Source organism: Telopea speciosissima, chromosome 11 (assembly GCF_018873765.1).
Source record: "Telopea speciosissima isolate NSW1024214 ecotype Mountain lineage chromosome 11, Tspe_v1, whole genome shotgun sequence".
NCBI classification, from domain to species: Eukaryota; Viridiplantae; Streptophyta; class Magnoliopsida; order Proteales; family Proteaceae; genus Telopea; species Telopea speciosissima.
The window spans coordinates 16,612,360-16,635,653 of record NC_057926.1 but is presented as its reverse complement, the minus strand read 5'-3'; the positions used below and the strand labels follow the sequence as shown (position 1 = coordinate 16,635,653).

At 38.5% G+C, this 23,294-nt stretch overlaps 1 protein-coding gene and 1 pseudogene across 1 annotated transcript in view; one reads left to right on the top strand and one right to left on the bottom strand.

Moving 5' to 3' along the window:
• The first annotated feature begins 5,261 nt into the window (after nucleotides 1-5,261).
• On the top strand, nucleotides 5,262-6,049 carry LOC122644828 (annotated as a pseudogene).
• A 3,151-nt stretch (nucleotides 6,050-9,200) lies between these two features.
• Nucleotides 9,201-23,294, bottom strand: part of LOC122644827 (phospholipid scramblase family protein C343.06c) — a 31,209-nt gene continuing 17,115 nt past the window's right edge. Inside the window, exons 7-13 of the mRNA XM_043838208.1 lie at nucleotides 23,075-23,140; nucleotides 22,910-22,966; nucleotides 22,716-22,777; nucleotides 12,058-12,178; nucleotides 9,679-9,756; nucleotides 9,483-9,589; nucleotides 9,201-9,273 (exon numbers count right to left, since the gene is read on the bottom strand). Coding sequence (XP_043694143.1) covers nucleotides 9,243-9,273; nucleotides 9,483-9,589; nucleotides 9,679-9,756; nucleotides 12,058-12,178; nucleotides 22,716-22,777; nucleotides 22,910-22,966; nucleotides 23,075-23,140 — 522 coding nt within the window. The 3' untranslated portion in view covers nucleotides 9,201-9,242. The remainder of the gene's footprint in view (nucleotides 9,274-9,482; nucleotides 9,590-9,678; nucleotides 9,757-12,057; nucleotides 12,179-22,715; nucleotides 22,778-22,909; nucleotides 22,967-23,074; nucleotides 23,141-23,294) is intronic.

The window sequence follows — 23,294 nt, the reverse complement described above, 5'->3', positions numbered from 1 at the left end:
AAAGCAAAACTGTGCAGATGATCTCTCCCTCTCTCTCTCTCTTCTCTCTCTCTCTTACGTTTTCTAAATTCTAAAAGTAAAATGCATAAATGTAAAACTCAATGCAAATCTATCCATCTATCTCTCGCTCTTTCTCTATCTATATCTATAACTAAAGTAAAACAGAAAGTGAAGGATCTTTCGGTGGGAGTGGGGAACAGTCAATGGTTATGGGACACGTGGCAATATTCTGAGTTAGACAATTAGAATGTCAACGGTGTATATGAATGAGACTCCCATTATTAGGAAATAAACAATTTTCCTAAAATTTAATACGTACGGTGGGTTTGTGGGAGAGTGTTGGTTTGATGTGATAAGGGTGTGCACGGCGCCTGCGGAAGTGTGTTAGGTGTGTGTCAAATGTGTGTAAGGTTTGATATTGTGAGTGTGTCCCAACTCTATCTCCTCGTGGTTTCCTCGTGAACCTTATTTGGTCAACTGTCCTGAGCCATCCCTAGTGTTATTCTCTTTTTTTGTTTTATATGAAACTTTGGCACGTAAGCAACTAGTGTTTGCTTAAGCAACAGAGATGGCAATTAAATTAGGGATTTTGTTATTTAGTCTTGTTGAGGTGTCAAAATTTTGTAATTTTACTTTTTTATTCTTTTTAAATAAAATATTTTTAGGAAAAATATTGTGCATTTAAATGACTTTCAATTTTTTTTTAAATTTCTTTTTTTTTTAAACTCTTGCTTTAAATATTGTATTGAATAACTTTTGAGAATCAGATAAGGGATAATTACAATGGGTGTCGAGTTCTAAATACACCTAAAGAATTGTCATTAGACAATACTATTCTCATTCATATCCTATATTATGTGGAGTTGGATTTTGCTTTTGGTGAGTGGAAAGAGGAATCTAGATCACATTTGTGTACATGTAGGTTACACATATGCGGGGAGGTGATAAGATGATATCTGTCTCTTGCTTTCAAAAAGCAATGCACTGTTGCCCGCTCCTCCACCGAGGCTGAGTATAAGGCACCAACTAATGCTTGTGCAGAGTTGAGCTGGTTGTAGTCCTTATTTGCAAAACATTGCCTACCACTCTCTCTAGCCCTCATCTTATGGTGTGACAATATCAAGGCTACATATCTTTCCGCCAACTCGATTTTTCATGCACGGAAAAAGCATGTAGAAATTGATTTTTATTTAGCCCCCATCTTATGGTGTGACAATATCAGGGCTACATATCTTTCCACCAACTTGATTTTTCATGCACGGAAAAAGCATGTGGAAATTGATTTTTATTTTGTCTGCGACAAGGTTAGCAAGAAAGAACTAAATGTTCAGTTTATTTCGACAAAGGATCAAATCATTGACATTTTCACCAAATGTCTCTGCACCAATCGGTTCGAATTTATCAAGGACAAGTTGAAGATTCGATCTCTCAAATCTCCACCTTGAGGGGGTGTATCAACAGAATCATCAGAAATTCACCAAGATTTTCTTACACCGACTGACAATGCTTACTCTTAGCACATTTTACACATGTGATATAAAAGATCCTCAATCCCATATTGCAATATTGTACATGTGATATGGAATCCTCAATCACATATTGAGTTTTCTCATTTGGACAAATCATATCTCATTGTAATCCTAAGAATTCTGATATTGTATAATCATCATTGATCATCTATAAATACAAGTGCTTCTCCATTGGAGGAGTAGGGATTGAAAATCATAACTTAGTTTAATACTAAATATGTATGTCATTTTTTAGCACTATAACATCATATCATGTGCATGATTTAAATTCTTGGTTAGTATATCCTATTCATTATTAAATTTACAAGTTATTATTTAATTTAGAATATAATCTTGTTAAGGGTTGTTCTCAGTAGGTCAAACCTTGAAAGGACTCAAGGATCCCATGCTTAGACTTGAGAGATGCAAGCAGCAAATCCCCATTAAAAAGAACAGTGTCAATTGACAGCAACAATGCATAAAATGAAAAATAAAAAAATATTGTCTGGGGTGATTCAATATAATCAATTGAGAGCCTCAACCTGACTGACCATTCTTTGATTCGATCAAAAATTTCTTTTTTATTGGAATGGTCTAAAAGGCTCACATTAGAGAAATTCAGATTTCTATCCCTAGAACAAAAAAACAAGGGAGAATTCTATACCAATACGTACATTGTATATAAATATCTAGGGGACAATATGCCTTATTCATAAAAGAAGCAACAACTAGATGATGACTCTTAGATTACTAAAATGAATTAGATAATAAATATTCTAGATCTGGAATATAGGGCAATTTGATTCCTTATATTTTTTTCCTGGTGGAGGATATGATATTGGTTACATGATGTGTGAATTATTAATATAGTTGCATTCTAATTCTTTGAACTTTTAATGGCTATGAACTATCATTTACAACTTTTAGTTATTACTTAATGATTCATAGGGTTCCCCTATGATGACCACACTTTAAAGTTACTTGACATTGAGGGAACTTAGTTCTCCAGCTGTTCTTTCTTTGGTCATGCAAGGGAGTTTACGAAGATTTAAGGACACCAAAAATCCTTTGTTTGCTACTAGTGAGAGGTTTTTGTTATTTTGTTCCTTTTCAGGATGCGTATATTTACTTGCCCAATACTACTTTCACCTTTTATACATGGGATGATTATTCTTTTATCTAATATATACTGTTATCCTATTTAATTCAGTTGCAAGGGATCTAACACATAACTTTAGACCCCAAACTAAGGAAAAAGCCAAGGCTCGGAAGGCTAAAGAAGGGGAAGCTACTATATTGGAGTTTGAGAAATGAAAAGGAGACTTTCCTTTTTGGATGAATAAAAAAGTATATTAATAGAAGAACAAAGAAACCTTCCCCCTCCAAAAAGGGAAAAGAATAAGAAAGAATACAATGAGAACATTCCACAATAAAACAACGAACAACCTACAACCAATCAAGCTGAAGGGAGACCACCCAAAGAGGAACAAAATGACATAGTCAAAACCAGACAAACCAATCACCTATATATAAAGTTTACCTTCTTCCCATTAGGATTATATCGAGGAATGGGAGGGATCACCTAGCTCCTACTTTGGTTAGAAGCGAAGGAAGGACTCCTCCAATTCAAAGAGGCACCATTAGCACTACCAATAACTACAATGTCATTTCCACTAGGTGGAGTCGTCATGGGAAAAGAAGGAGACCCTCCTTCATTTGAGATGCATGCACTATTCTCTTGGTTAATGCCATCACGAGACAAAGGCGGGTCAACAATTGAATCTAAGTGACCACCCTCAATTCCACCATGGCAATGATCAATTTGAATCAGCTCATGTGTAGACATCACATCACGTGCCACTTCAGTTAGGCGAGTTCAACCAAACTGGTATAGACTTAACGGTTCCTTGGTCGAGACAAGCTTGAGGCATCCAAGGTTCGCAGGATCAAGGGAAATACAAGATGGGAGCTAGGGCTTGCTTATCAATTTAGTCGAATACATCAAGGAAGTTTCTTTCTCGTATTCTACTACTTCAGTGTCTTCCATGTGCTTGCTTATTTATGCCTTACTAGGCTACAATTCTATTTCTTAACAACCCAAAAAAAAAAAAAAAAAAAAAAACGATGGGAATGTTTATTTAACATTTCTGGTAGTCATACATTACACATGCCAACACTATTATTATGGAATCCAACTGTGCAAGTGTGCCTGCACCCATCAGCACCAAATCCTTAGTGGAAGATTTCCCCACCAGGTCACGGCCTTGAGGAAGTCTACCCTCTTGGACCGAAGAAGCACCTACTGACATGTCGCCAAGGACAGAGCAAGCGGCTGTGAGACGCCATGAAGGGGCGAAAGGAGTGGAAATGCCCTCATTAGGGTGCGGAGGAGACAGATGCGGAGAAACCTGCCTATCCTGCCTCTCCCCCTCATCCTCAATCAACTCCCCTAAAAGAGAACAAGAACCAGCCCCCAGTGGTGATTGTTCCTGGTTCGGCTGGGTGGACAACCCTACAACCTCAGCTTTCAGAATGGCGAGGGCATCATCAAGATAATCGAAGGTGTCAACCAAAGCATCGGGTGGGTGAGCCCTGGAACTCTCGGCAATCGTCAAGACAACGGGAGGAGCCGCAACACGCTCCGGGGAGGCGTCCACTCTCAAACGTTTCTTCCTTAGTTTTATGATTGAATGATAGTTGGTAAAAACAAGTGTGGCGTTATAACATATTTCAAAACTCGCCGAAATTTTAGAAAATTTGGTGATTTTGACGAGGCCAAGACGAAATAAGAAGCAAATTAAGAAATCGGCACTGTTTCGGATAAATGTCAGTAAATTTTGGTCATGTCTACAATGTTGATAAAAAATGCAAAATTTTAGCGAGATTTTGTCATTTCAGTAAATTTTGGTCATGTTGACATTGTAGACAAAAATGCAGGCGAAACTTCACCAATTACGGTGCATTTTGGTAAGTTATGTCTGACTAAAATAGCCAACTGAAGCAAGTTTTTGAATTATGCAATATAAACATGATGCCTTTGCTGGAAAATGGCATTCGTCAACCATTTGCTATGTAATGAAAAAAAAGGACAATATATTGCTTGACAATCTGTAAAATTTTAATGAAGTCGCAGTTGTTGGAGAAGGTTTAGAAGAAGCTTGTAGTGTTGACCTCTTGTTCTGTTAATAGGCGGTCTGGTTCTATGTTTCTTGGACCTTAGTTTCTAGGCATTATAATTAAGTTTTTTGTAGAGATGTTTCCCAGTCTTTTCTCCTTTTGATGTGCATTTTCATTCATTTTGTATTTATGTTGTAATTTTTATGATTTAGAGATTCTGATTGGTGTTTTGAGGTAAGAAAATGAAGGAATCTAATGTTTGAACTTTGTTTATGGATTGGACCATTATTCTCTTAAGGAGTTCAAGGATGTTGATAGATTGGCTTTAGGGAGAGTGTTGAACTCTAACCTCTAGGTTGGATGTATTTTTTCAGTTTTTGTGAATTCTTAATATACGAGAGGAGAGGGTGAAGGATAATATATATAGAAACTATGATTTCCATACATAATCAAGTATAGGAAAGCTAATTGTTTGTCTGCAGGAGGTGAGATTTAGCCTTGAATTTATCCACTATAATTAGTTCACATGGATGTTGGTCCAATGCAACCAATTTTTATTCAATGGAACTCATTATTTGTGCTTTTATTTGTTTAAATTGATAGCTTAGAAAGGCAGGAATGGAGTCTCCTTTTTGTGTGACTGCTTCATGTAGGGTTAAAAGATATTTGGTTTTATTTTCGTACCTATGCATATTATTATGCAAAGATTGACTTAGACACCTATTGTATTTGGTTCTCGCAATGGGCTCTAAAATTATTGGATCATGGTTTGGATGCAGTACTGCCGGATGCCCTTTTGGTGAAGGCTCTGCCACTTCTTGCACTATATTTAGTTCCAGGCGGCATTAACGTTGTTCCGCAGATGACCAATTTGGGTGGCAACCCAGCTCTACCTCTACCTCCCACATCAAGAAACCCAGTGAGCCCACCACCCTCCATCCCTGATGGTAATTCACCAGTTGTTAAGACTCGTATGTGCAACAAGTTTAACAGTACAGCAGAAGGTTCCAAGTTTAGGGACAAGTACTACCATTTTGCCCATGGTGAGAGGGAGCTTGGAAAGCCATATGCACCTTCACATGATGAACCCCGAATGATGGGGCTGATGGCTGGCAGGGCGACTAGAGCCACCCCCACCTGGTCTTTCCCTTGCTAGAGCAATCATTGGAAAAGCTGTTGTCAACTCAAAGTAGATTTGTCGCTTCACTGGTGCCAAACTTGCTATTAGAGAGCATGAGTCAGATCCTAATTTGAGAAACATTGAGCTAGAGGGAACCTTTGATTTGTGTAATAATAATCTTAGGGTAAAAGATTTGTACAACGCTAGCTTAATTTCAAAACTGCATGCAGGCATCCCTCATAAGACAGAGATTATTGTAGCTCCACCTCCTGTAAAATTTCTCATATATCCCTTCTATTTTTAGTGTTTTCCCATACCCCTCCTCCAAGGCATGAAACTGTACATTGTCTGTGTAGGAAACCCTCTCCCTAATCTTTATTCCCAAGAGCACACCAACTTCTCCTATTTCTATATTATCAAAATTAGACATTAGGAAAGCTTCTGTAGATTTCACCAAATCAATATTAGTTCCCATAATGAGCTATCTCCAACATACAAAACAATAAATACCTCTATTGTTATGAAACGTATTGTAAACACACCTATCAGAATGATTAATATGAAAAACCATTTTAAACATTGGGTGTGTGGGTTTAGTCCCACATCGGGTGTGTGAGTGTGGTGTGTGTTTTGTATATCCGCCATTCTATGGTCCTAAAAGTCGGTTAACCTTTTGGGATTGATGTGTGGTTTGTGTGATTACACTTTCATCAATATATATATATATATATGAAAAACCATTTGAAATTAAAACATTGTCAAAATTTTCATGTCATTGCTTAAGTGCTTATTTTAAACCATATAGAGACCGCACAAGTTTACACACTATACATTCTTGCAAAAAATTTACACAACATTCTAATTGTTTGACATAGATTTCTTCCTCTAAGTCTCGATTCAATAATTGTGTTTACATCCATTTCATGTATGACAAGCTAATAGATTAATGTAATAGCAATCAATAGCTAATTGTTGCAATTCTAACAACTAGAGAGAGTGTCAAATTATTTTGTATCTTTCTTTTGCTTGAAACTTTTGACTACTAGTCTGACCTTAAACTTATCAAGTGATTTATTAGGTTTTAATTTTTTCTTGAAAATGCACGTAGTATCTAGAACCTTAGTTCTTGGTGGAAGATCAATTAATTCTCAAGTATGGTCAGTAATTTTGGAGTCTAATTCACTCTTAATTACTTCTTTTAAGAAAACAAAGTCATGAGATGTAATGATCTATTGGAATGTAATTGGGTCATCATCAACTAGCGAATTAAACATGCCATCACTTAAATTAGGTTCTCTCATTTTCTTTTTTTTCGAAGAATACCTTCACCAATAGGATCCCCATGATATGATCTTCTAAGATCACCATTTACTCAAGTGAAACATCATCATTGGTCAATGATGTAACTATGATAGATAATCTTTCCTCGTAGGAAACACAAAAGCTCAAGAAATCAGCATATCTAGATTCTACAACAGTATAAGAAATGTAGTCTATAGATTTTATTATCAAAAACCTATATGATGCGCTTTGAAGTGCATAAACAATATATACACAATGCCGAGACTTTTACACTAACTTCATTTTCTTAGGTATGATTAGATGTCTTTTAATGTCATAACTCAAGTGTCAAGGACGTCCTCTACTTATGGAAGAGTGAAACCCCTTGGAAACATCTTTCCAAAGGGCCCAAAAGCTGTCTCTCGAAGACAAAGGATACATAAAAAGAGCCATTTGTTGATGTTTGATGCAACCTGGTAACATGTAATGCAAATTCGTTGACATGTTAGACGACCCTCAGCCGACGTCACTTATCTCTTTAGACGTCAAACAGAGAACACTCCACAGTGAAAGAGTTTGTCAGAGATCTTGAGAAACCCCAACGACTAAAGACCTGTACCTTACGTTCAACAAATACTCCATGAAAAATTAACCCCAAACCTCCTCCCCCCCGTGCCCATGGAGACTAGCATTTATAGCAAGCCTTTCTTCATGAAACCCTACCTTTATAGTTTCCATTATAACAAATAAACCTCAGTTCATTTATTCCAAAATTAGAATTTAGCTCGTCTTCAGGGAGGCATGCGCCCAGGGTGCTGTCAGGGGACATCCAACAGTTGAGCTGTGCCGCACACATCTCGGCACACACCTAGAGATGTGTGCAGCACAACCCAACAACTGACAATGCCCTTGGCGTTCCTTGCTCCCTGGAGACAATCTTGATCCCCAAAACTAATGTGGAACAAGGATTTCCCACTACTTTGCTTTTATAGAAACAATACCGACAAGGTGTTGGGTTCAACCCTTGTGTGAGACATCAAGGCAAGCTACAAAGGAGGCATTTTGAAACTTGTTTTGTTTTATAAGTTCATTACCAACACAAAAAGTAATGTCCAACTCAAATAGAAACTTTGAAACTGACTGTACAACTGGGGCATACTTTTTTTTTTTTAAATTGTAAGGTACAAAACTCTTTCCCTATATTATTATTAGGGGAAAGGTTTCATACACGGCTGTGTAAACCATATATGCGAGAGGGTCTCTCACAAAGAATTGGAAAAGTCATAAACCCCCCATTAATTAATGCCTTGAAACTCCCACCCTCTCACATACACGGTTTACATAGCCGTGTATGGAACCTTTCCCCTTATTAATATTATTATCTTATTTTATTTTTTTGTAAATAGCGAATTTCTCTTCAACCAACGTTTCTGTCGTTTCATTACTTTCAATCATCTCCCAACATTTAGCTCACACCCATTGCTGTTTCTGCATTCACCTTCCACTGTATTTTGGAAAAAATTCCTGTGCAATGCCCTAATCTGGCAGTGCACTGCAATGCGGGCCTGAGAGCACGACACATGGGGTGCACTACAATGTGGACCTGAGAGCACGACACATGGAAGATGCGACATCCATGGTGCCGAGCTCGAGAAGAAGAAAAAAAAAAACTGCCTTGCATCGAACTCGCACCGTTGGATGAAACTTCTTCCACGTGTCATGCTCTCAGGACCGCAGTGTAGTGCACCGCCAGATGCCTGCACTCCACTTTGATATGAGTAAAAACAGCAATTACAAGAAGGAAATTCTCGCCCCACTGAAGAAGACTTCATTTTATATACAAATTTTCTTTTTATTCATTGTCAAATGCAAATTTGGAAATTGGCCAGGCAGAGAAGCCCAACATTGGAGTGTGGCTGATGATCAACAAATGGCCAAAAGACTGAATATCAAATAAGGAGAAGCTATAACAAGATCTGTAGTCTATAGTAGTTGACATATCTTCTTTTAAAATGGAAATCCTATGGCATTTAAGCAATAGAGATGACTCATTCGGGTAGCACTGATGTCTGGTGAAAGGTAACACAGAACCTTTACATTTACTAGAGCAAAGAACCAATTAAGAGAGTCCATCAATTTCATTCACTATCAACGAACAAACAAGTTTCCAAGCACAAAAGAAGGAGATGCATTGAGAAAGATTCCTATCTGCAATCCTATTCACCAACAACAAAGAAAGGGATTCCCCTGAAGAAATAAAGAAAACCAAAAAATTAGCGCTCTTCCATGGCAAAACCCATTAAAAGCCATTAAACTTGATTTCCATAGTGTTCAGTAATATAACCATAACAAACAAACAGCACAGATCTAGTACCAAGGGCAATTATGAAAATATTTGATCGCAGATTCACAGAAACAAGAGTCCATATTAGATGGTACACTTCATAAATGCTTACCAGCCACCATGCCTAGAGAAATAGTCATTGTCAAGTGACACAGCAAGAGCAACGGCGACAGCTCTCTCTGATAGAGTAAGTGGGCGAGAGATTTCTAATTCTTGAACCTGAAACACAAAAGAGCACAATGGCGGAGTAAATTAGACAAGAACAAAAAATAAAATCAATTCTTAGATACTCAGTGTTGGTAATTTACCATTCTAACAGGCTCAGTCTGGAAGCTTGGATCAGCATTGCCAAATCGAATCACGTACTGACCAGCATCAGTAAAGAGCTGAAGCAAAAATTACCAATAATGAAAGATTCTTCTAGAATGGTTAGTCTCATGGAAAACCCGATAATGGAAATGTCTGTCAAAGTAATCAAGTTATTCAAGCTTTTTGAATATTGATGTACAATTTCTATCAGAGAGAAATATCGATGTACATTCTTCTTATTCTTCATTTTGGGGTTTTCTTCAATTTGTTTCTTTTTTTCCCTGAAAGACAGCAGCTAAAACACCTGACGAAAGTAATGGTTTATAAACACTACTAAATTACAAAGATAACTTGAATATGGAAAGTGAGGTACTACTCATTAATAACAAAACAATGACTTGGATATGGATATTGATTTAGGTATCAAACCCAACATAGCAATGCCTCACTCTTTATTTAGTTTGCAAAGTTAGGTATCCAATTTAGACCTTAAGAAGCGTGTAATTTAATAACGTTTTTTATTATTTCAATTCTATACAGAAAAGATCATAAATCCTATGCCACCACTCCACTGCATTCAAAACATATCAGCTGTTAACTCCTAGGCACTCAAGTTTTTTTCTCACCGCGTCAACCCTTTCGACCATACACTTGTCCTTTTACTGCCTCAGAATTGCATCATATGACTCATCACAAGTCCGAACCATCTTTACTGACTTTCCCTCATCATCACACTTGTATTATTGAAGCAACCAGTAAGGCAGTAACTTCGTTGAATGGATTTTGATTTTATCAAGTTTAGTCTTGCACTAATCCATATAAACAGCCTTATTTAATTACGTTTCTTTGTTGTTACCCAACATCATCTTTACACGACATCTCTAGTCTATAGCCAACTAATTAAATTTACCTTCCGCTTAAGGGAATGTGATAACAAAACAGACCAAAAGTTCTTCACTTCAACCACCCAACTCTTATTCTATAAGAGCAACATCCACATCACTCTCTCCCTCCTTAGATGTCACTGAACAAAGATAACAGGAAGGGTCCCTTGAGGTATTGCATCAGAAGGCCCAAAATGAAACCAAAAATCCCATCAAAATAGCAAATCCATCAATAGAAAAATCAAATAGCAGCACTTACACAGAAACAAAGATGAAAGTATGAAGCCACAAGCACTTACAGTGAAAGAAACAAAAACAAGTTCTGCAAAGTAGAGAAAATAAGCTAGAATCTGGGGCTTCAATAACTGTGTTATTGAGACACAATCAAAGGTGCACCTGAGACGTGTCCAGGCTAATAAAGAGTGGACCTTGCTGTGGCACAGAATAGGTAAGAGGAATAAAATGAAGTTGAAGGAACAAACAAGAGAAGAAAGTGCTTTTGGCTAGAGAGAGAGAGAATCCAGCCCCTCGCTGTTACAATCATAGGTTGGCTACATGAATCCTGTTTTGCCATTCTAATTCATTCAATTGTAGGCACCAGCCACAACCTTTTCGTTTCAGATCTTCATTCAACCTCAAAATGTGAAATGAGATATAACAATAGAAAACTACCCACAATAGACGTTTTGACTTGAATAAACAACTAGATTTCTTATCAGCACATGGGACCCACATATATCTAATCTTAAGGGACTCTTTTAAATTAAAATTAAATTTTATTATTTCGCAGGCCAATTTAAAACCAAAACTATGGGCTTATAAATCAGCATTACAAGAATATCTATTAGAATAAAAGGCCCAACTTATAAAATGTTGCAACTGTACAGGAATGGCAAAATCAATAGTGTAAGTCTATAAATTGCTCAATTTCATGAAGTGCCACCAGCTAGTACAAGTATTGTTGTGCTGATATGGATCCAATGAAAATGAAAGCATCTCGCTATCACAGTACAATAAACCACCGAGAAGGTAGTGTAACTCCAACTTATAAAATGTTTTAACGGTATAGGGATGGAAAAATCAATAAGTCCACAAGTTGCTCAATTTCATGAACAGTCATACAAGAAACCAAAAAATAAGAACCCAAAAAAGTGAAAACTGATAGAGCTTCCTCTGTCCAAGGCAATACATAAAGAACAATTTCTTCTCCCTTGTAGGGTTAACCATAACCTACTCAAAAAATATCAACAATCATAAACTCACTTGGCACCTCACAAGCCATACAGGCTTTTCCAGATAACTATGTTAGGATGTGAAGAAGGGTATGAGGGTATCAAACTAAGGTCTGCTGATATGTAAGGTGTGAGACAGGTATCAAACTGAGGTCTGCAATATCAGCAATGACAAACTTTTAGCAACTAAGAAATCCAGGATCTTCAAGACTAAATAATTTTGTTTGCATTTATGGTTAAAACATAAAAGAAAAGAGACAACCTCAAAGCCAAAACCCCTCCAGTCACGATCAATCTGAGCCAGTACATTACCATCAATATCCTTTAAAGTAAACGTCCAGTTCCAAAATCCAGGATTCACAACCTCTGCAAACTGCTTATTCCTACATAAAATTTCACAGGCAAGGATTAAAGTTTTCAGTACAGTTACCAATGAATATCCTGTTTTCAGACTAGGGAAATCCTTCTATCCAAGGCAGTTACAGATTTCATTAGATAGTAGCTACAAATAGAAATTCTAATAGAGAAACTAAGATTATTACTTAGGTTGGTAGCACCATATAGTTTGTAGTTGAAAGAAGTCCCATGAATACAGTAATGAGATTATGTTTTATTAAATTAATTTGACTTGATGTACGCCCTATGTTGCATGGACAGCATCCATTGTTCAATATTAAGGCAAGAACAGTCAAAAGTTAATGCCATAAATAATCCACCACATGGCAATACTTCAGTAGGATTGCATGTGGAAACCACCAATCATCAAATAATGAAGAGTAAAACTCACTTCCTAAAAGATTTTTTTACACACTGAGCAGTCAAACGGCTGGATTTATAATGAGAATTTCCGGTCAGACAGGAAAACAATCTAATCCATCCTGTTTCTTCCTGTGTGAACCTTCGACAAATCGGTATAAGTGTGCATTTGGCATCAATGGAAGTTGTCAAATACAATGGATACTTATGTTGTCCTACTGTAATGATATACATATGTCATCCTACTGTAACAATATGCAGGCTTTTCCTTCAAGAATCTTTAGTAATGTTCCTATAGAGGTGGAAATAAAGAAATCGTTAACGGATGACCCAATGACCTGTGACAAGCCAAAATCATTCTTCTCTCATTTTTCTCAACTAAAATGCATGGGCCGCATGGCACAATCAAGTGAACACTTGTCGACCCTTAAATAAAGGTGGGAAGAGAGAGAGTGAGATTCACCGAGTTCTCACATGTTCATCACGGGTCTGGCTATTATCACTAGCCCATTTTTTCAAGAATGAATGTGGATGATTGCATCATTGGCTGATGCATGATTGGGAATTAAAAAAAAAAGATTGGATGGTAAACTACAGAGTAAAGGAACTACAGTAAAGAAGAGAGTATGTTAAATAGAGTATGAAAAATTAAATGCCTGGAAATGCGGAAATGCAATCTGTCTTAAGCAATCAAAGTCACTCCAACTAGTATAGATCCGCCTAGAACTTGGTTACTTGAGTCTTGATATTACCAACAGAGATAATTTATGCAGGATGGAATTTTCTCCGCCCTTTTGAAAGGACCTTATATGGCAAATAACTTTATAAGCAACAATGATGTGAAAAGACATGACGTAGAAGCGCTCATAACAAAAATCCATTTCATACCCAACACTACAACCTATCCATAACTGGGCACATAAAGATTCAGAGTAGAAGCAAAGTATCCAAGAAAGATGTATGAATGGTTCTATGGATTATCTGTGAACTTTATAGCTACATCTTTGGATCGCATGACAAGCTAGGTAGAGAACAAGGAAGTGGTCCTCACAACTTATAGAATCAGATAGAGTAGTTCGATTTATGTCTCTACTGCTTTATGAATACAACTCTGCAAAGTGCAAACCAATAGAGTAAGGATGACAATCATACTCCTTTCAAAGGTGGCCAGGCGCCTAGGCGCGAACTACAAAAAGGACGGGTAGATGTAAAATATGGGTATTAATGTTTTAAGATATAATTGTTAAGAGGGAGTTGTACATAAATTTTGAAACATGGTTCTTTTGCTTATAAAATCAGAAAATCTACCCTTTTTTTAAGACTTCTTCGACACGGGAGACTTCGACTAAGCGGAAGAGAACGCACTTCCTCTACGATGCAGCAGGACTAACAGTGGCAGAGGCACAGCGGGACTAGCAGCTGCACATAGTTCAAAAACTCTCCGAGATCTTGGTGAGATCTCGAATACCTCGAGAATCTCGAGCACCTTGAGACGAGATGACATACAAGACACAAAACATGCACAGTTTCGAATAACTCGACCAAAATTTTGAATATTTCGAGAATCTTGACCTTCTCAGTACTCATAGAGTCATAATATTGTATTGTTAGGAGTTGAGAGTTGAGAGTTGAGACGTGGAAGACTAGGGTAGTAAGATGTCTATGACTTATGTATTATTCATTGTACTTGGGTTGGGTGTCTATGTAATATGCGTTGTGAACACATCACTGTATCTTGTGGTTTGTAGTAGAAACTTTATGTCTTTAATTATTTGATGTAGATCCCACGACTGACCAAAAGAAGAAGAACCAAGGCCCATCAAACCAGCTCCAGATGCACCAGAACTGGACCAGATCAAGCCAGCCCAGCAGGTCTTCTAGAAGGTCCAAGAACAAGAGGCCAAACACTGTTCATGTTACTGTTCACATGAACAGTGTCGCAGCCCATATTTGCCTTGTGTGGGGATGCTTTTTAGAAGATCTTGTGGGCCCATCAAGTGGAAAAAGCTTCTATCCTAATGCTGCCATAGTTTAGTTTCTATTTTCAGTTTACATTAGGTAGTTTCTAATTTATAATAGTTTCTAATTTGGTTATCTTTGCATGTTTAGAAGGCTAAGTTAGAAAGCCTTTAGTAGTTTCTAACTTCCATTAGTTGCTAAGTTTGTCAAGTTGCTTTTTTAAGTTTCTAATTTTGTAAGCAAGCCTACTTCATTAAATAGGCAGCCCCTAATTGTAATAGTTAGACAGAATTAATGAATAAATTTTTAAGGCATTCTTGCACTCGATTATGGGAGTAAAACCCCTGTTCAACAGCTGGGATAGCTGTGGGTGAGAGACCTAGACTGAGAGTGTTAGGATTTTTCCCAAAATGCGACGAGTGTGGGCTTAACTAATTATCGGGTCGATCATTGATGGGGATCAAGAAATACAAGGGGCTGACGTGGCATGCTACTGTTTTATTGAGATAGACCGGACCGGCCCGGCCCATTGTGGAAGTGGGTTAGGGTTGGGGAATATTATAAATACTAATGATGGGGTCCCTGCAGTCACTATTCTATTCTTTTCTCTTTCTCCACAAGAGAGAGAACTCAGTGGGAGTGTCTAGCAGACTGCAGAAGATCCCCATCGCTGCTATTTGCGAACACCTACTGCCGGATTGCTGCTGTTCGTGGATTCTTATTTCTTCTACATCAACAAACGTGGTGAAAGGTACGCCTTACATTCCCTGCTCTATTTTGATTCGATCGTATTCTAGTAATCTGTATGGGGACAGATTCGAGTTTGACAAAACCCTTGCTTGTTCTATCAAGTGGCATCAGAGCCGACCATACGGACCTAGGATCCATTGATTGTTAGTTTAAGATCATGAATCAACGGGTCACCCTTGCTTGTTCTATCAAGTGACACAGACCCGGTCAACCGAGACCCAGTCAAGGTTGACCCGAGGCCCGACCCATTTTTTTGACCCGGAATTGTGACCCGTTGACCCAGTTGGGATGGACCGGTGGCCCGGTTCAGGTGAACCAGGTTCGGCCCAGCTTGGTTTGGTTCGGACCGGTTCGGTTTGATTTTCAAACCCAAAAAAAAAAAAAAAAAATGACCAATAAACTTCAAATGGACCGTGTGGGTTCGTTTGGATGAATTTTGAGGCGCGGTTTTTTTTGGTGTGTCTGCTTTTTCGTGCTCTTCGTTTTGATATGCAATTCGGCATATCTTGTATAAATAAAGACCATGGTTTTGACAGTTTTTGTGTTTTCTAATAATCTTGAAAGAATGGTTTAATGGGCGAGGAGCATTGTTTTGGGCTCCGGTTGGTCTTATCTTGTTCGTAATTTTAGAACCAACCCATTGGTACCTGGTATTGGGACGTTTAATACTTCCAGGGACCTGTTTTGGACGATTATGCTACTTTGAGCATATTTGGACTATTTTGGGTTGACCATTGCCACTTGAATGTGCATATCACAACACATTATGGACGATTGATGTGTTCACTTTCACATAAATTGCTGCATATCTAGTTGAGGAATTATGAGAGGGTAAAATGGTGATCCACCAAAGTGGCCCATTGAATCCTTTTATGGTTCTGTCAAGGCAGCGAAATAGGTGACATTAGCCCAAAGGCGATGTTACCAAAGATTGACGAGATGATATGCACATAGGTTGGAAGGGATAGTGGTCTAAGGGTTCCAATTGCCCAAAGATGCTGGGATTTCTGAAAACTACTGATCTTTTCATGGAAAGGCAGTGTGTCCATCCAAAGATAGTGTACTCAAAGGTTTTGGGATGCATGGCCTAGGGGTTTTCTTACCGCCCAAAGGTAGAGGAAAATTTCCGAAAGTCATCGACATCTCGCGGTAGTTGCAGTGCGATAAATCATTATTGAGGTGCATAACCTAGGGGTTTCTCTATCACCCAAAGGTGGAGGGAGATTTCCGAAAGTTATTGCTATCTCGCGGCACTTGCGGTACAATAAAGACATGTGCATTGCACCCGAGAGGGCAAAGTGCAATGTGATGATGATCATTGTTTGTGCCTGCTAGTAGTTTGTGTGAATTGTATGCATTTGCTAGCTGATTTAATATGATCATGTTGTTGTTGGAATATATATATCCATGTTTATCTGCATGAATGAATTTTCTCCCACAGGATGTCTCTCCCAAATAGTCTTTTGGCATCTATTCCTGTTCATTCTGGGGACAATTACAAGAGGTGGGTAGAAGACCTAGAAATTATTCTGGGACTGCTCGACCTTGATATGGCCCTTCGAGAACCAAAACCTGCTGATCTGACGGATGCGAGTACGAATGCTGAGAGAGTTAAGATGGAAAAGTGGGTGACAACTAATTGGAAGTGCATACTGGTCATGAAGAAATCCATTCTTGAGTCGTTGCGTGACAGTGTTGAAGTGAAAGATACTGCCACAGAGTTTCTGAGTGAGATAAAGTCTGTTTTTGAGGTGTCTCAGAAAGCTGAGAAAGGGGATCTAATGAACCAGATTACGTCGGCTGTATTCGATGGTACTGAAAGCGTTAGAGAACATTTACTGAAGATGGCTTCCACTGCAAACAAGTTGAGGGATCTTGGGATGCCTATAGAAGAAGAACTTTTGGTGCATCTTGCACTCAAATCTCTCCCAGATGTGTATGCGAATATAAAGTCTGCGAATGCTGCTCAAAAGGACAAATGGACCATGAAAGAACTGGTATCTATCTGCGCACAAGAAGAAGGTAACATGAAGAAGGTGACTATTGAGAGTGCGAACCTGACTGAGAACAAAAGAACGTCTGGAAGTGGAACAAAGAATGGGAATCCAAGATTTTTCAAGAAAGGTAAGTATCATCCATACAACAAAGAAAGGAGGAGCGTTGGTGAGATTTCCTGCTATTGGTGTGATAAGAAGGGACACATGAAAAGAGACTGCAATGTAAGGAAGGCCTGGCTGGAAAAGGACAGTGCAGAAGATGGCAAGAAAGGAGAATGACTTTTAGTTGAATTAATTATTTCATACAAATACTTTTAGTTGAATGTTTTCAGACTTTTGATGATTTGTTTGTTTCTGCTCGATCAGTGGGAGTTTCGTATTATTTTATATTTGATATGCTTATTTAGTGGGAGTGCTTGAAAGGATATATGTTTCGTTTTAATTATGTTGCTTCTGCTTGATGTGATGAATAGCATTTGCATGCATGCATATGATTGATGTGTTGAGGGCCTTTTGGTCTAAGGATGTTCGATTGGCGACGAGCCAAGTCATTCGGCTACTTCTAGCCATGGATATTCGATTGGAGATAAACCAAGTCGATCGATTACCGGCGAATATGACGATATTCAAAGGTAATCTATGAGTCGTACGATGCTCATGATACGTTCGAGGACCCACAAGGAATGATGACGATATTTATGTGATCACAGACGTGTACGACGTTCCTTGTACAAAATCATCTCAAGGCGGTTCACGTTAGTAAGTAGATCTTTGTTTGTAGCTGACAGAAAGTGATATGCCGTATGTTGAGGTGTATTCTCTGTTGTTGCTCGACATCGATATATTTGCTAACTGGATCAAGGTTTAGTGGCATTATTGTTGTATTGAGATCCCATGGCCACATCTGATAATGATGACCTTATAATTAATCTAACCCAAGTGGGAGATTGTTAGGATTTTTCCCAAAATGCGACGTGTGGGCTTAATTAATTATCGGGTCGATCATTGATGGGGATCAAGAAATACAAGGGGCTGACGTGGCATGCTACTGTTTTATTGAGATGGACCGGAACGGCCCGGCCCGGCCCATTGTGGAAGTGGGTTAAGGTTGGGGAGTATTATAAATACTAATGATGGGGTCCCTGCAGTCACTATTCTATTCTTTTCTCTTTTCTCCACAAGAGAGAGAACTCACTGGGAGTGCCTAGCAGACTGCAGAAGATCCCCATTGCGGCTATTTGCAAACACCTACTGCCGGATTACTACTGTTCGTGGATTCTTATTTCTTCTACATCAACAAACGTGGTGAAAGGTACGCCTTACATTCCCTACTCTATTTTGATTCGATCGTATTCTAGTAATCTGTATGGGGACGGATTCGGGTTTGACAAAACCCTTGCTTGTTCCATCAGAGAGAGCCATTCCCCTACCCCCCCCCCCCCCCCTTCTCTTCTTCTCCCACTCGAACTCCATAGTCTCTGTTGCTTGAGGCCACAATCAAGTGCTGCTGCTGCATCAGTGAAGGACCAGAATATATCCCCATATTCAACTAGAAACTGCTGCTTTTGATCACAACCATAGAACGATCGAGTCACCCCTGCAGATCAGTTTTCTGCCCAAAAATTCTCCAGCAACTTCAAGCCTACACTTCTCTGCAACCTGAGCCTTGTTTCAGCAGGGCTTTGGAGGGTTGAACCCTATCAAGGAGAGCTACACTCGATCCCTGTTTGGAGTCCAAGTTGCTGCTGGTTTGCAATATCTCAACAAACCTTCTAATTTTGATTCCAGTTCATATCGCAGCAACCAGCCATCATAATAGGCTGAAATTAGGAGCACAAGACCCTCTCCTCATACCCTCCACTTGCTCCAAGTTTGGATCCAAACTGCTGGTTGGTTTGGTTTTTACACACAGTCCTATACTTTCTAATTTTGGTGTTTTGTTGGTAGTCTTGTTTCTGGCCATTCAAATCAGCCCCTACTTGGAGGGTTTGCTGAACATCCCTAGGCCTGCACTCGACATTGATCTGAGTCTCATTACTTGACTGAAACCTGAGTTTCTGTTTGTACCCTAAATCTGAATTTTGGGCCTGGTTTGTACCCTGCTGTTGGGGTTAATGTTAGTTGACTGCTGTGAATTATTGTGGGTTTAATTGGGGCTGGGTTGACCCTAACCTAGCTTTACAATATTATTTCTTAAATAATTATTCGATATTATGTGTCTTCATCAATTATTGCATAATTTACTTGTTTTACTTGCCAATTATGTCTCACAGCACTCAAACAATGTGTAGAATAGGCAAATATTACATTAAGGGTTCAATGATTACTGCCAACCAAGGGTGCAAATCCAAAACACCAAATTGGGTGCTTTTATTTTACAATTTGAAGTTTTAAACATGTTTATTAAGCCTAAAACAAGCCTCCCTTAAAGTTTGGAGCCAACTATGGCCATTTGCCCACTGAAACATCATACCAAAACAAAACAAAAAAATACACTAACTCGCTGAGATCTCGGTCGTCTCGAATTGGTCGAGACACCGAGTTGAGACGAGTTTTTGAACCTTGGCTGCAGTAAGGGTGTCAACTATGAACTGAAACCAGTCGTTTAGAACCGAATTGTAAATAATCAATTTGGTTTTTGCTTCAAAAGTGTTTGATGCAGAATGATCACCAAATAGGGCTTATTTCTTTAGAAATAGGCCTAGGGTTGGGTTATATCCATGTTGGGCCTTTGTTCCCAAGGGTTTTTTATGTAATAGGCCACTTTAATGAGCCTAAACTAGGGGTACTTAGGTTGTATACGGGATTAGCCCAATACTTAGTTATTTTTATGTTTTTAGATTGAACCGGTTTAGATTTGGTTGCATCCAAGTGGTTCAATGGGTCTAATTTAAGTGAAGTGTTCCTATTGGTTAATAGGTTCTTTTATCCTATTGGCTAATATGGAATCTTCTTTTAATTAGTTGTTTTTAAGTTAGATTCTTTTATTTTAAGTTAGTAGAGGTAGTTAGGACATTTTAGTATTTTAAATTAGTAATTTGACTTTGATTAGATCCCTTTCACGATTTAAGTGAGGAGGAGATTAGATTGTATGAGGATTTGGCTTAGGCCTTTAATTATAAATAAAGGAATCGTGGGAGGCTCCCCCACAACAGATTTGAATTTAAAAAAAGAGATTTTCGTGGCTGCTTGCTGCTCCTTGCTCTCCAAGAGTGTGTGCATCCTTGTGGGCTTATCAAGGTGGAAGGGTGGGTGGAATCCTGCGACTCCTTACGCCGTGACGGCTGGGAGGCTCTTTGTGAAGTTGGTTCTATCCTTCAATGCTAGATTTACTGCCGTGGATATCTGCTGTAAGTCTACCTATTAATTTCTGTTTTATCCTTCTTTCCCCTTCCCCATTCAATCCTCTTTTTATTTCTATTTGTATTCCTTAAACCCTAGCCAGTCTTAACTCTGCCCAGACCTGTTCCCTCATTAGATTACCATCAAAATCAGGCTACAGCCCCCTTCCTATGTCCCCTCCACTCGATCCAGCTTTGGATCCCATCCATCCATCACAAACCCTAAATTATTCTTCCCCATTAAAACCCTAATTGGCCCAAATTCTGTCTAGACAGTCTCAGCCGACAGATTACCTTCATAATTGGATCGAACCTTCCCCCAAGTCCCCCTAACACTCGACCTAAACCCCAGCCCCTGAATCCTACTGTTAACCCTAGTTCTAGTTGTTTTTCTTGATTACAAAACCCGAAACCCTAACCCTAATTTCTGCAGAAAATTAAAACTGATCCAAATTCAGATATTTTTATACCATAATGACCCTCTAAACCCGCAGATTAAAACCCTATAAACCTCATTCCCAAATTCCCATCCTAAACCCTAATTTTGCCCTAAAACAGCCCCTAATCAGCCCTAAACAGCAGGCTTAACCAGAGCTTGATTCTACCTGGCTCCTAGTAGGATTATTTCCTATTCTAGGACTACATTAGTTTAATAATCAGTTTGGTTTCTGTTTTAACTGAGAAACCGTTGGTTCCGAACTGATTAAACCAATAAACAGCTCAACCGATTAAATATTATAAGGGTAGGAGGGAGTGATTGAGATGAAAGAGACGGAGAGTTTTGACCCTTTCTTTATCTTGTGCTCTCGTTCTCTCTCGCTCTCTCATCTCTCGCCACCATTATGTTTCTATCGAATTTGATGGGCTTCCTCACTCCTTTATGTTGGAATTAGATCAGAAATTAGAGATTTTGATAAAACAAACTCAAAGCAGAACACCTAGAAATTGATGGCAGAAACTTAATGGATTAGAACAGTAACAGTATCTCAGATACTATTCATTAACAGAATCAGAACAATGCCCTAAACTGAGATTTAAGAAATCAGAACAAAAGACAGGATTTTGGAAGAGTTTGACTTGGCCTAGGAAAAAGAAGATTTCAAACTAACCTAATTTAACAAAGGAAGAAGAAGAGAAGTAGAAAGAATGATATGAATCAGGAATCCCACTTGATCCTCGGGGTTGGCATCCCACCACACTAGCTTGGATCACCACCAGGTTTCTACTGAATAACAGAGCTCTGAATCTCACAGAATCAAAAGGCAAAAGACAATATTTCATTCATCAAATTCGTGTGCGGGGTTGAAGCCCCTTACAACCTTAAATAAAAACTCAAAACAGACTGCAACTAAGCTTTAAACTCCTCCAGCCAATAGCTTGCCATGGAGGTAGTCTGAACTAACTATAACTCAGCATAAAATAAAGTAAAGCACCTTAAAACAAGGTTGGATTCAGAGTTCCTAATCCATCCAACCACCAACACTTAATAACAATTAAAAAATAAAGGAATAGGACTCTAACTAGACTAACTACAAAAGTAAATCCTGTATTCCTACCTCCTACCCCATATTTTAGGCCTATTAAAGTGGCCTATTACAAAGAAAATCAGGCCCAACATTTATGAAACCCAACCCAAGGCTTATTTCCAGTATAAATAAGCCCAGTTTTGTGTTTTATCTGCATCATAGGATTTAAGCTTATCACATAGTAATTAGATTAAACGAAGAGCCAGTAAATCATTGGCATTTATAAAGGCATGACTACTAAGAACGTGCACAAGGCATATTGAAACTAATCGAAAGTACCAAAAAGAAGGGGATAAATAATAGAAGAAAAAAGCAGAGAAAAAACAAAACAGATTTCTTACTGCTTTTAAGTACCAACAATGGCCTTCCATTCCAACTTCTTTTACATGTTCAATGAGCTGACCCCTTGACAATTGGGGTTGTTAGTTCAACATCACTGACTTTTCTCTCCATGGTTAATGAGTCTACGATTATTTTACCGCATGACTATGAAGAATGATAAGTTATGTTACATGTAAAGCTCCTGACCTTTGAAACGATAATCAATTCTAGCATAAGAAACCAAGCTAGATTGAGGGAGTGATGTATTACCCCAAATACAAATCATACACCCTCTTCCACAGATGCCATCTCCTATGAACCACACCAATTTCCTAGAAACAGATAGATGAATCGGAATCATTATAGATTAGATCTCATTCTTACCTAAATTGATACTATAATCTCAATTTACTACAAAGGAATCAAGGAAAAGCCAATTTACAAAGGAAACCAAATTTCCGTACCTTACCATCTATCTCCACATATATGGTGCTCGTTATCCACCAAAATGGCCTGCGAACCTAAAGCAACTAATAGATAAGTCATAAGCTGCAAAAACTATACTATCAAAAGTAAATAAAAAAGAAACCGCAAGATAGTACAAGGGCAAGAATGTCATAGGTTCTCACCCTAAAGAGCTCGTTACCCATGGCATCACTTATGTAAGCAACGAAGGGGCGCCTCGTGCGAAGCAGCTGCAGAATTTTACCATAAGTTCCAACAACTCAGCAAGAGTTCTCTTTTTTTTTTTTTTCTCTCTTGGAGGATGGGTGGGAAGAGAGATACATGACAAACATTAGGTATAATAAGTGAATGCAGAAGATACAGATTCTCATTTCCAAAGACAAA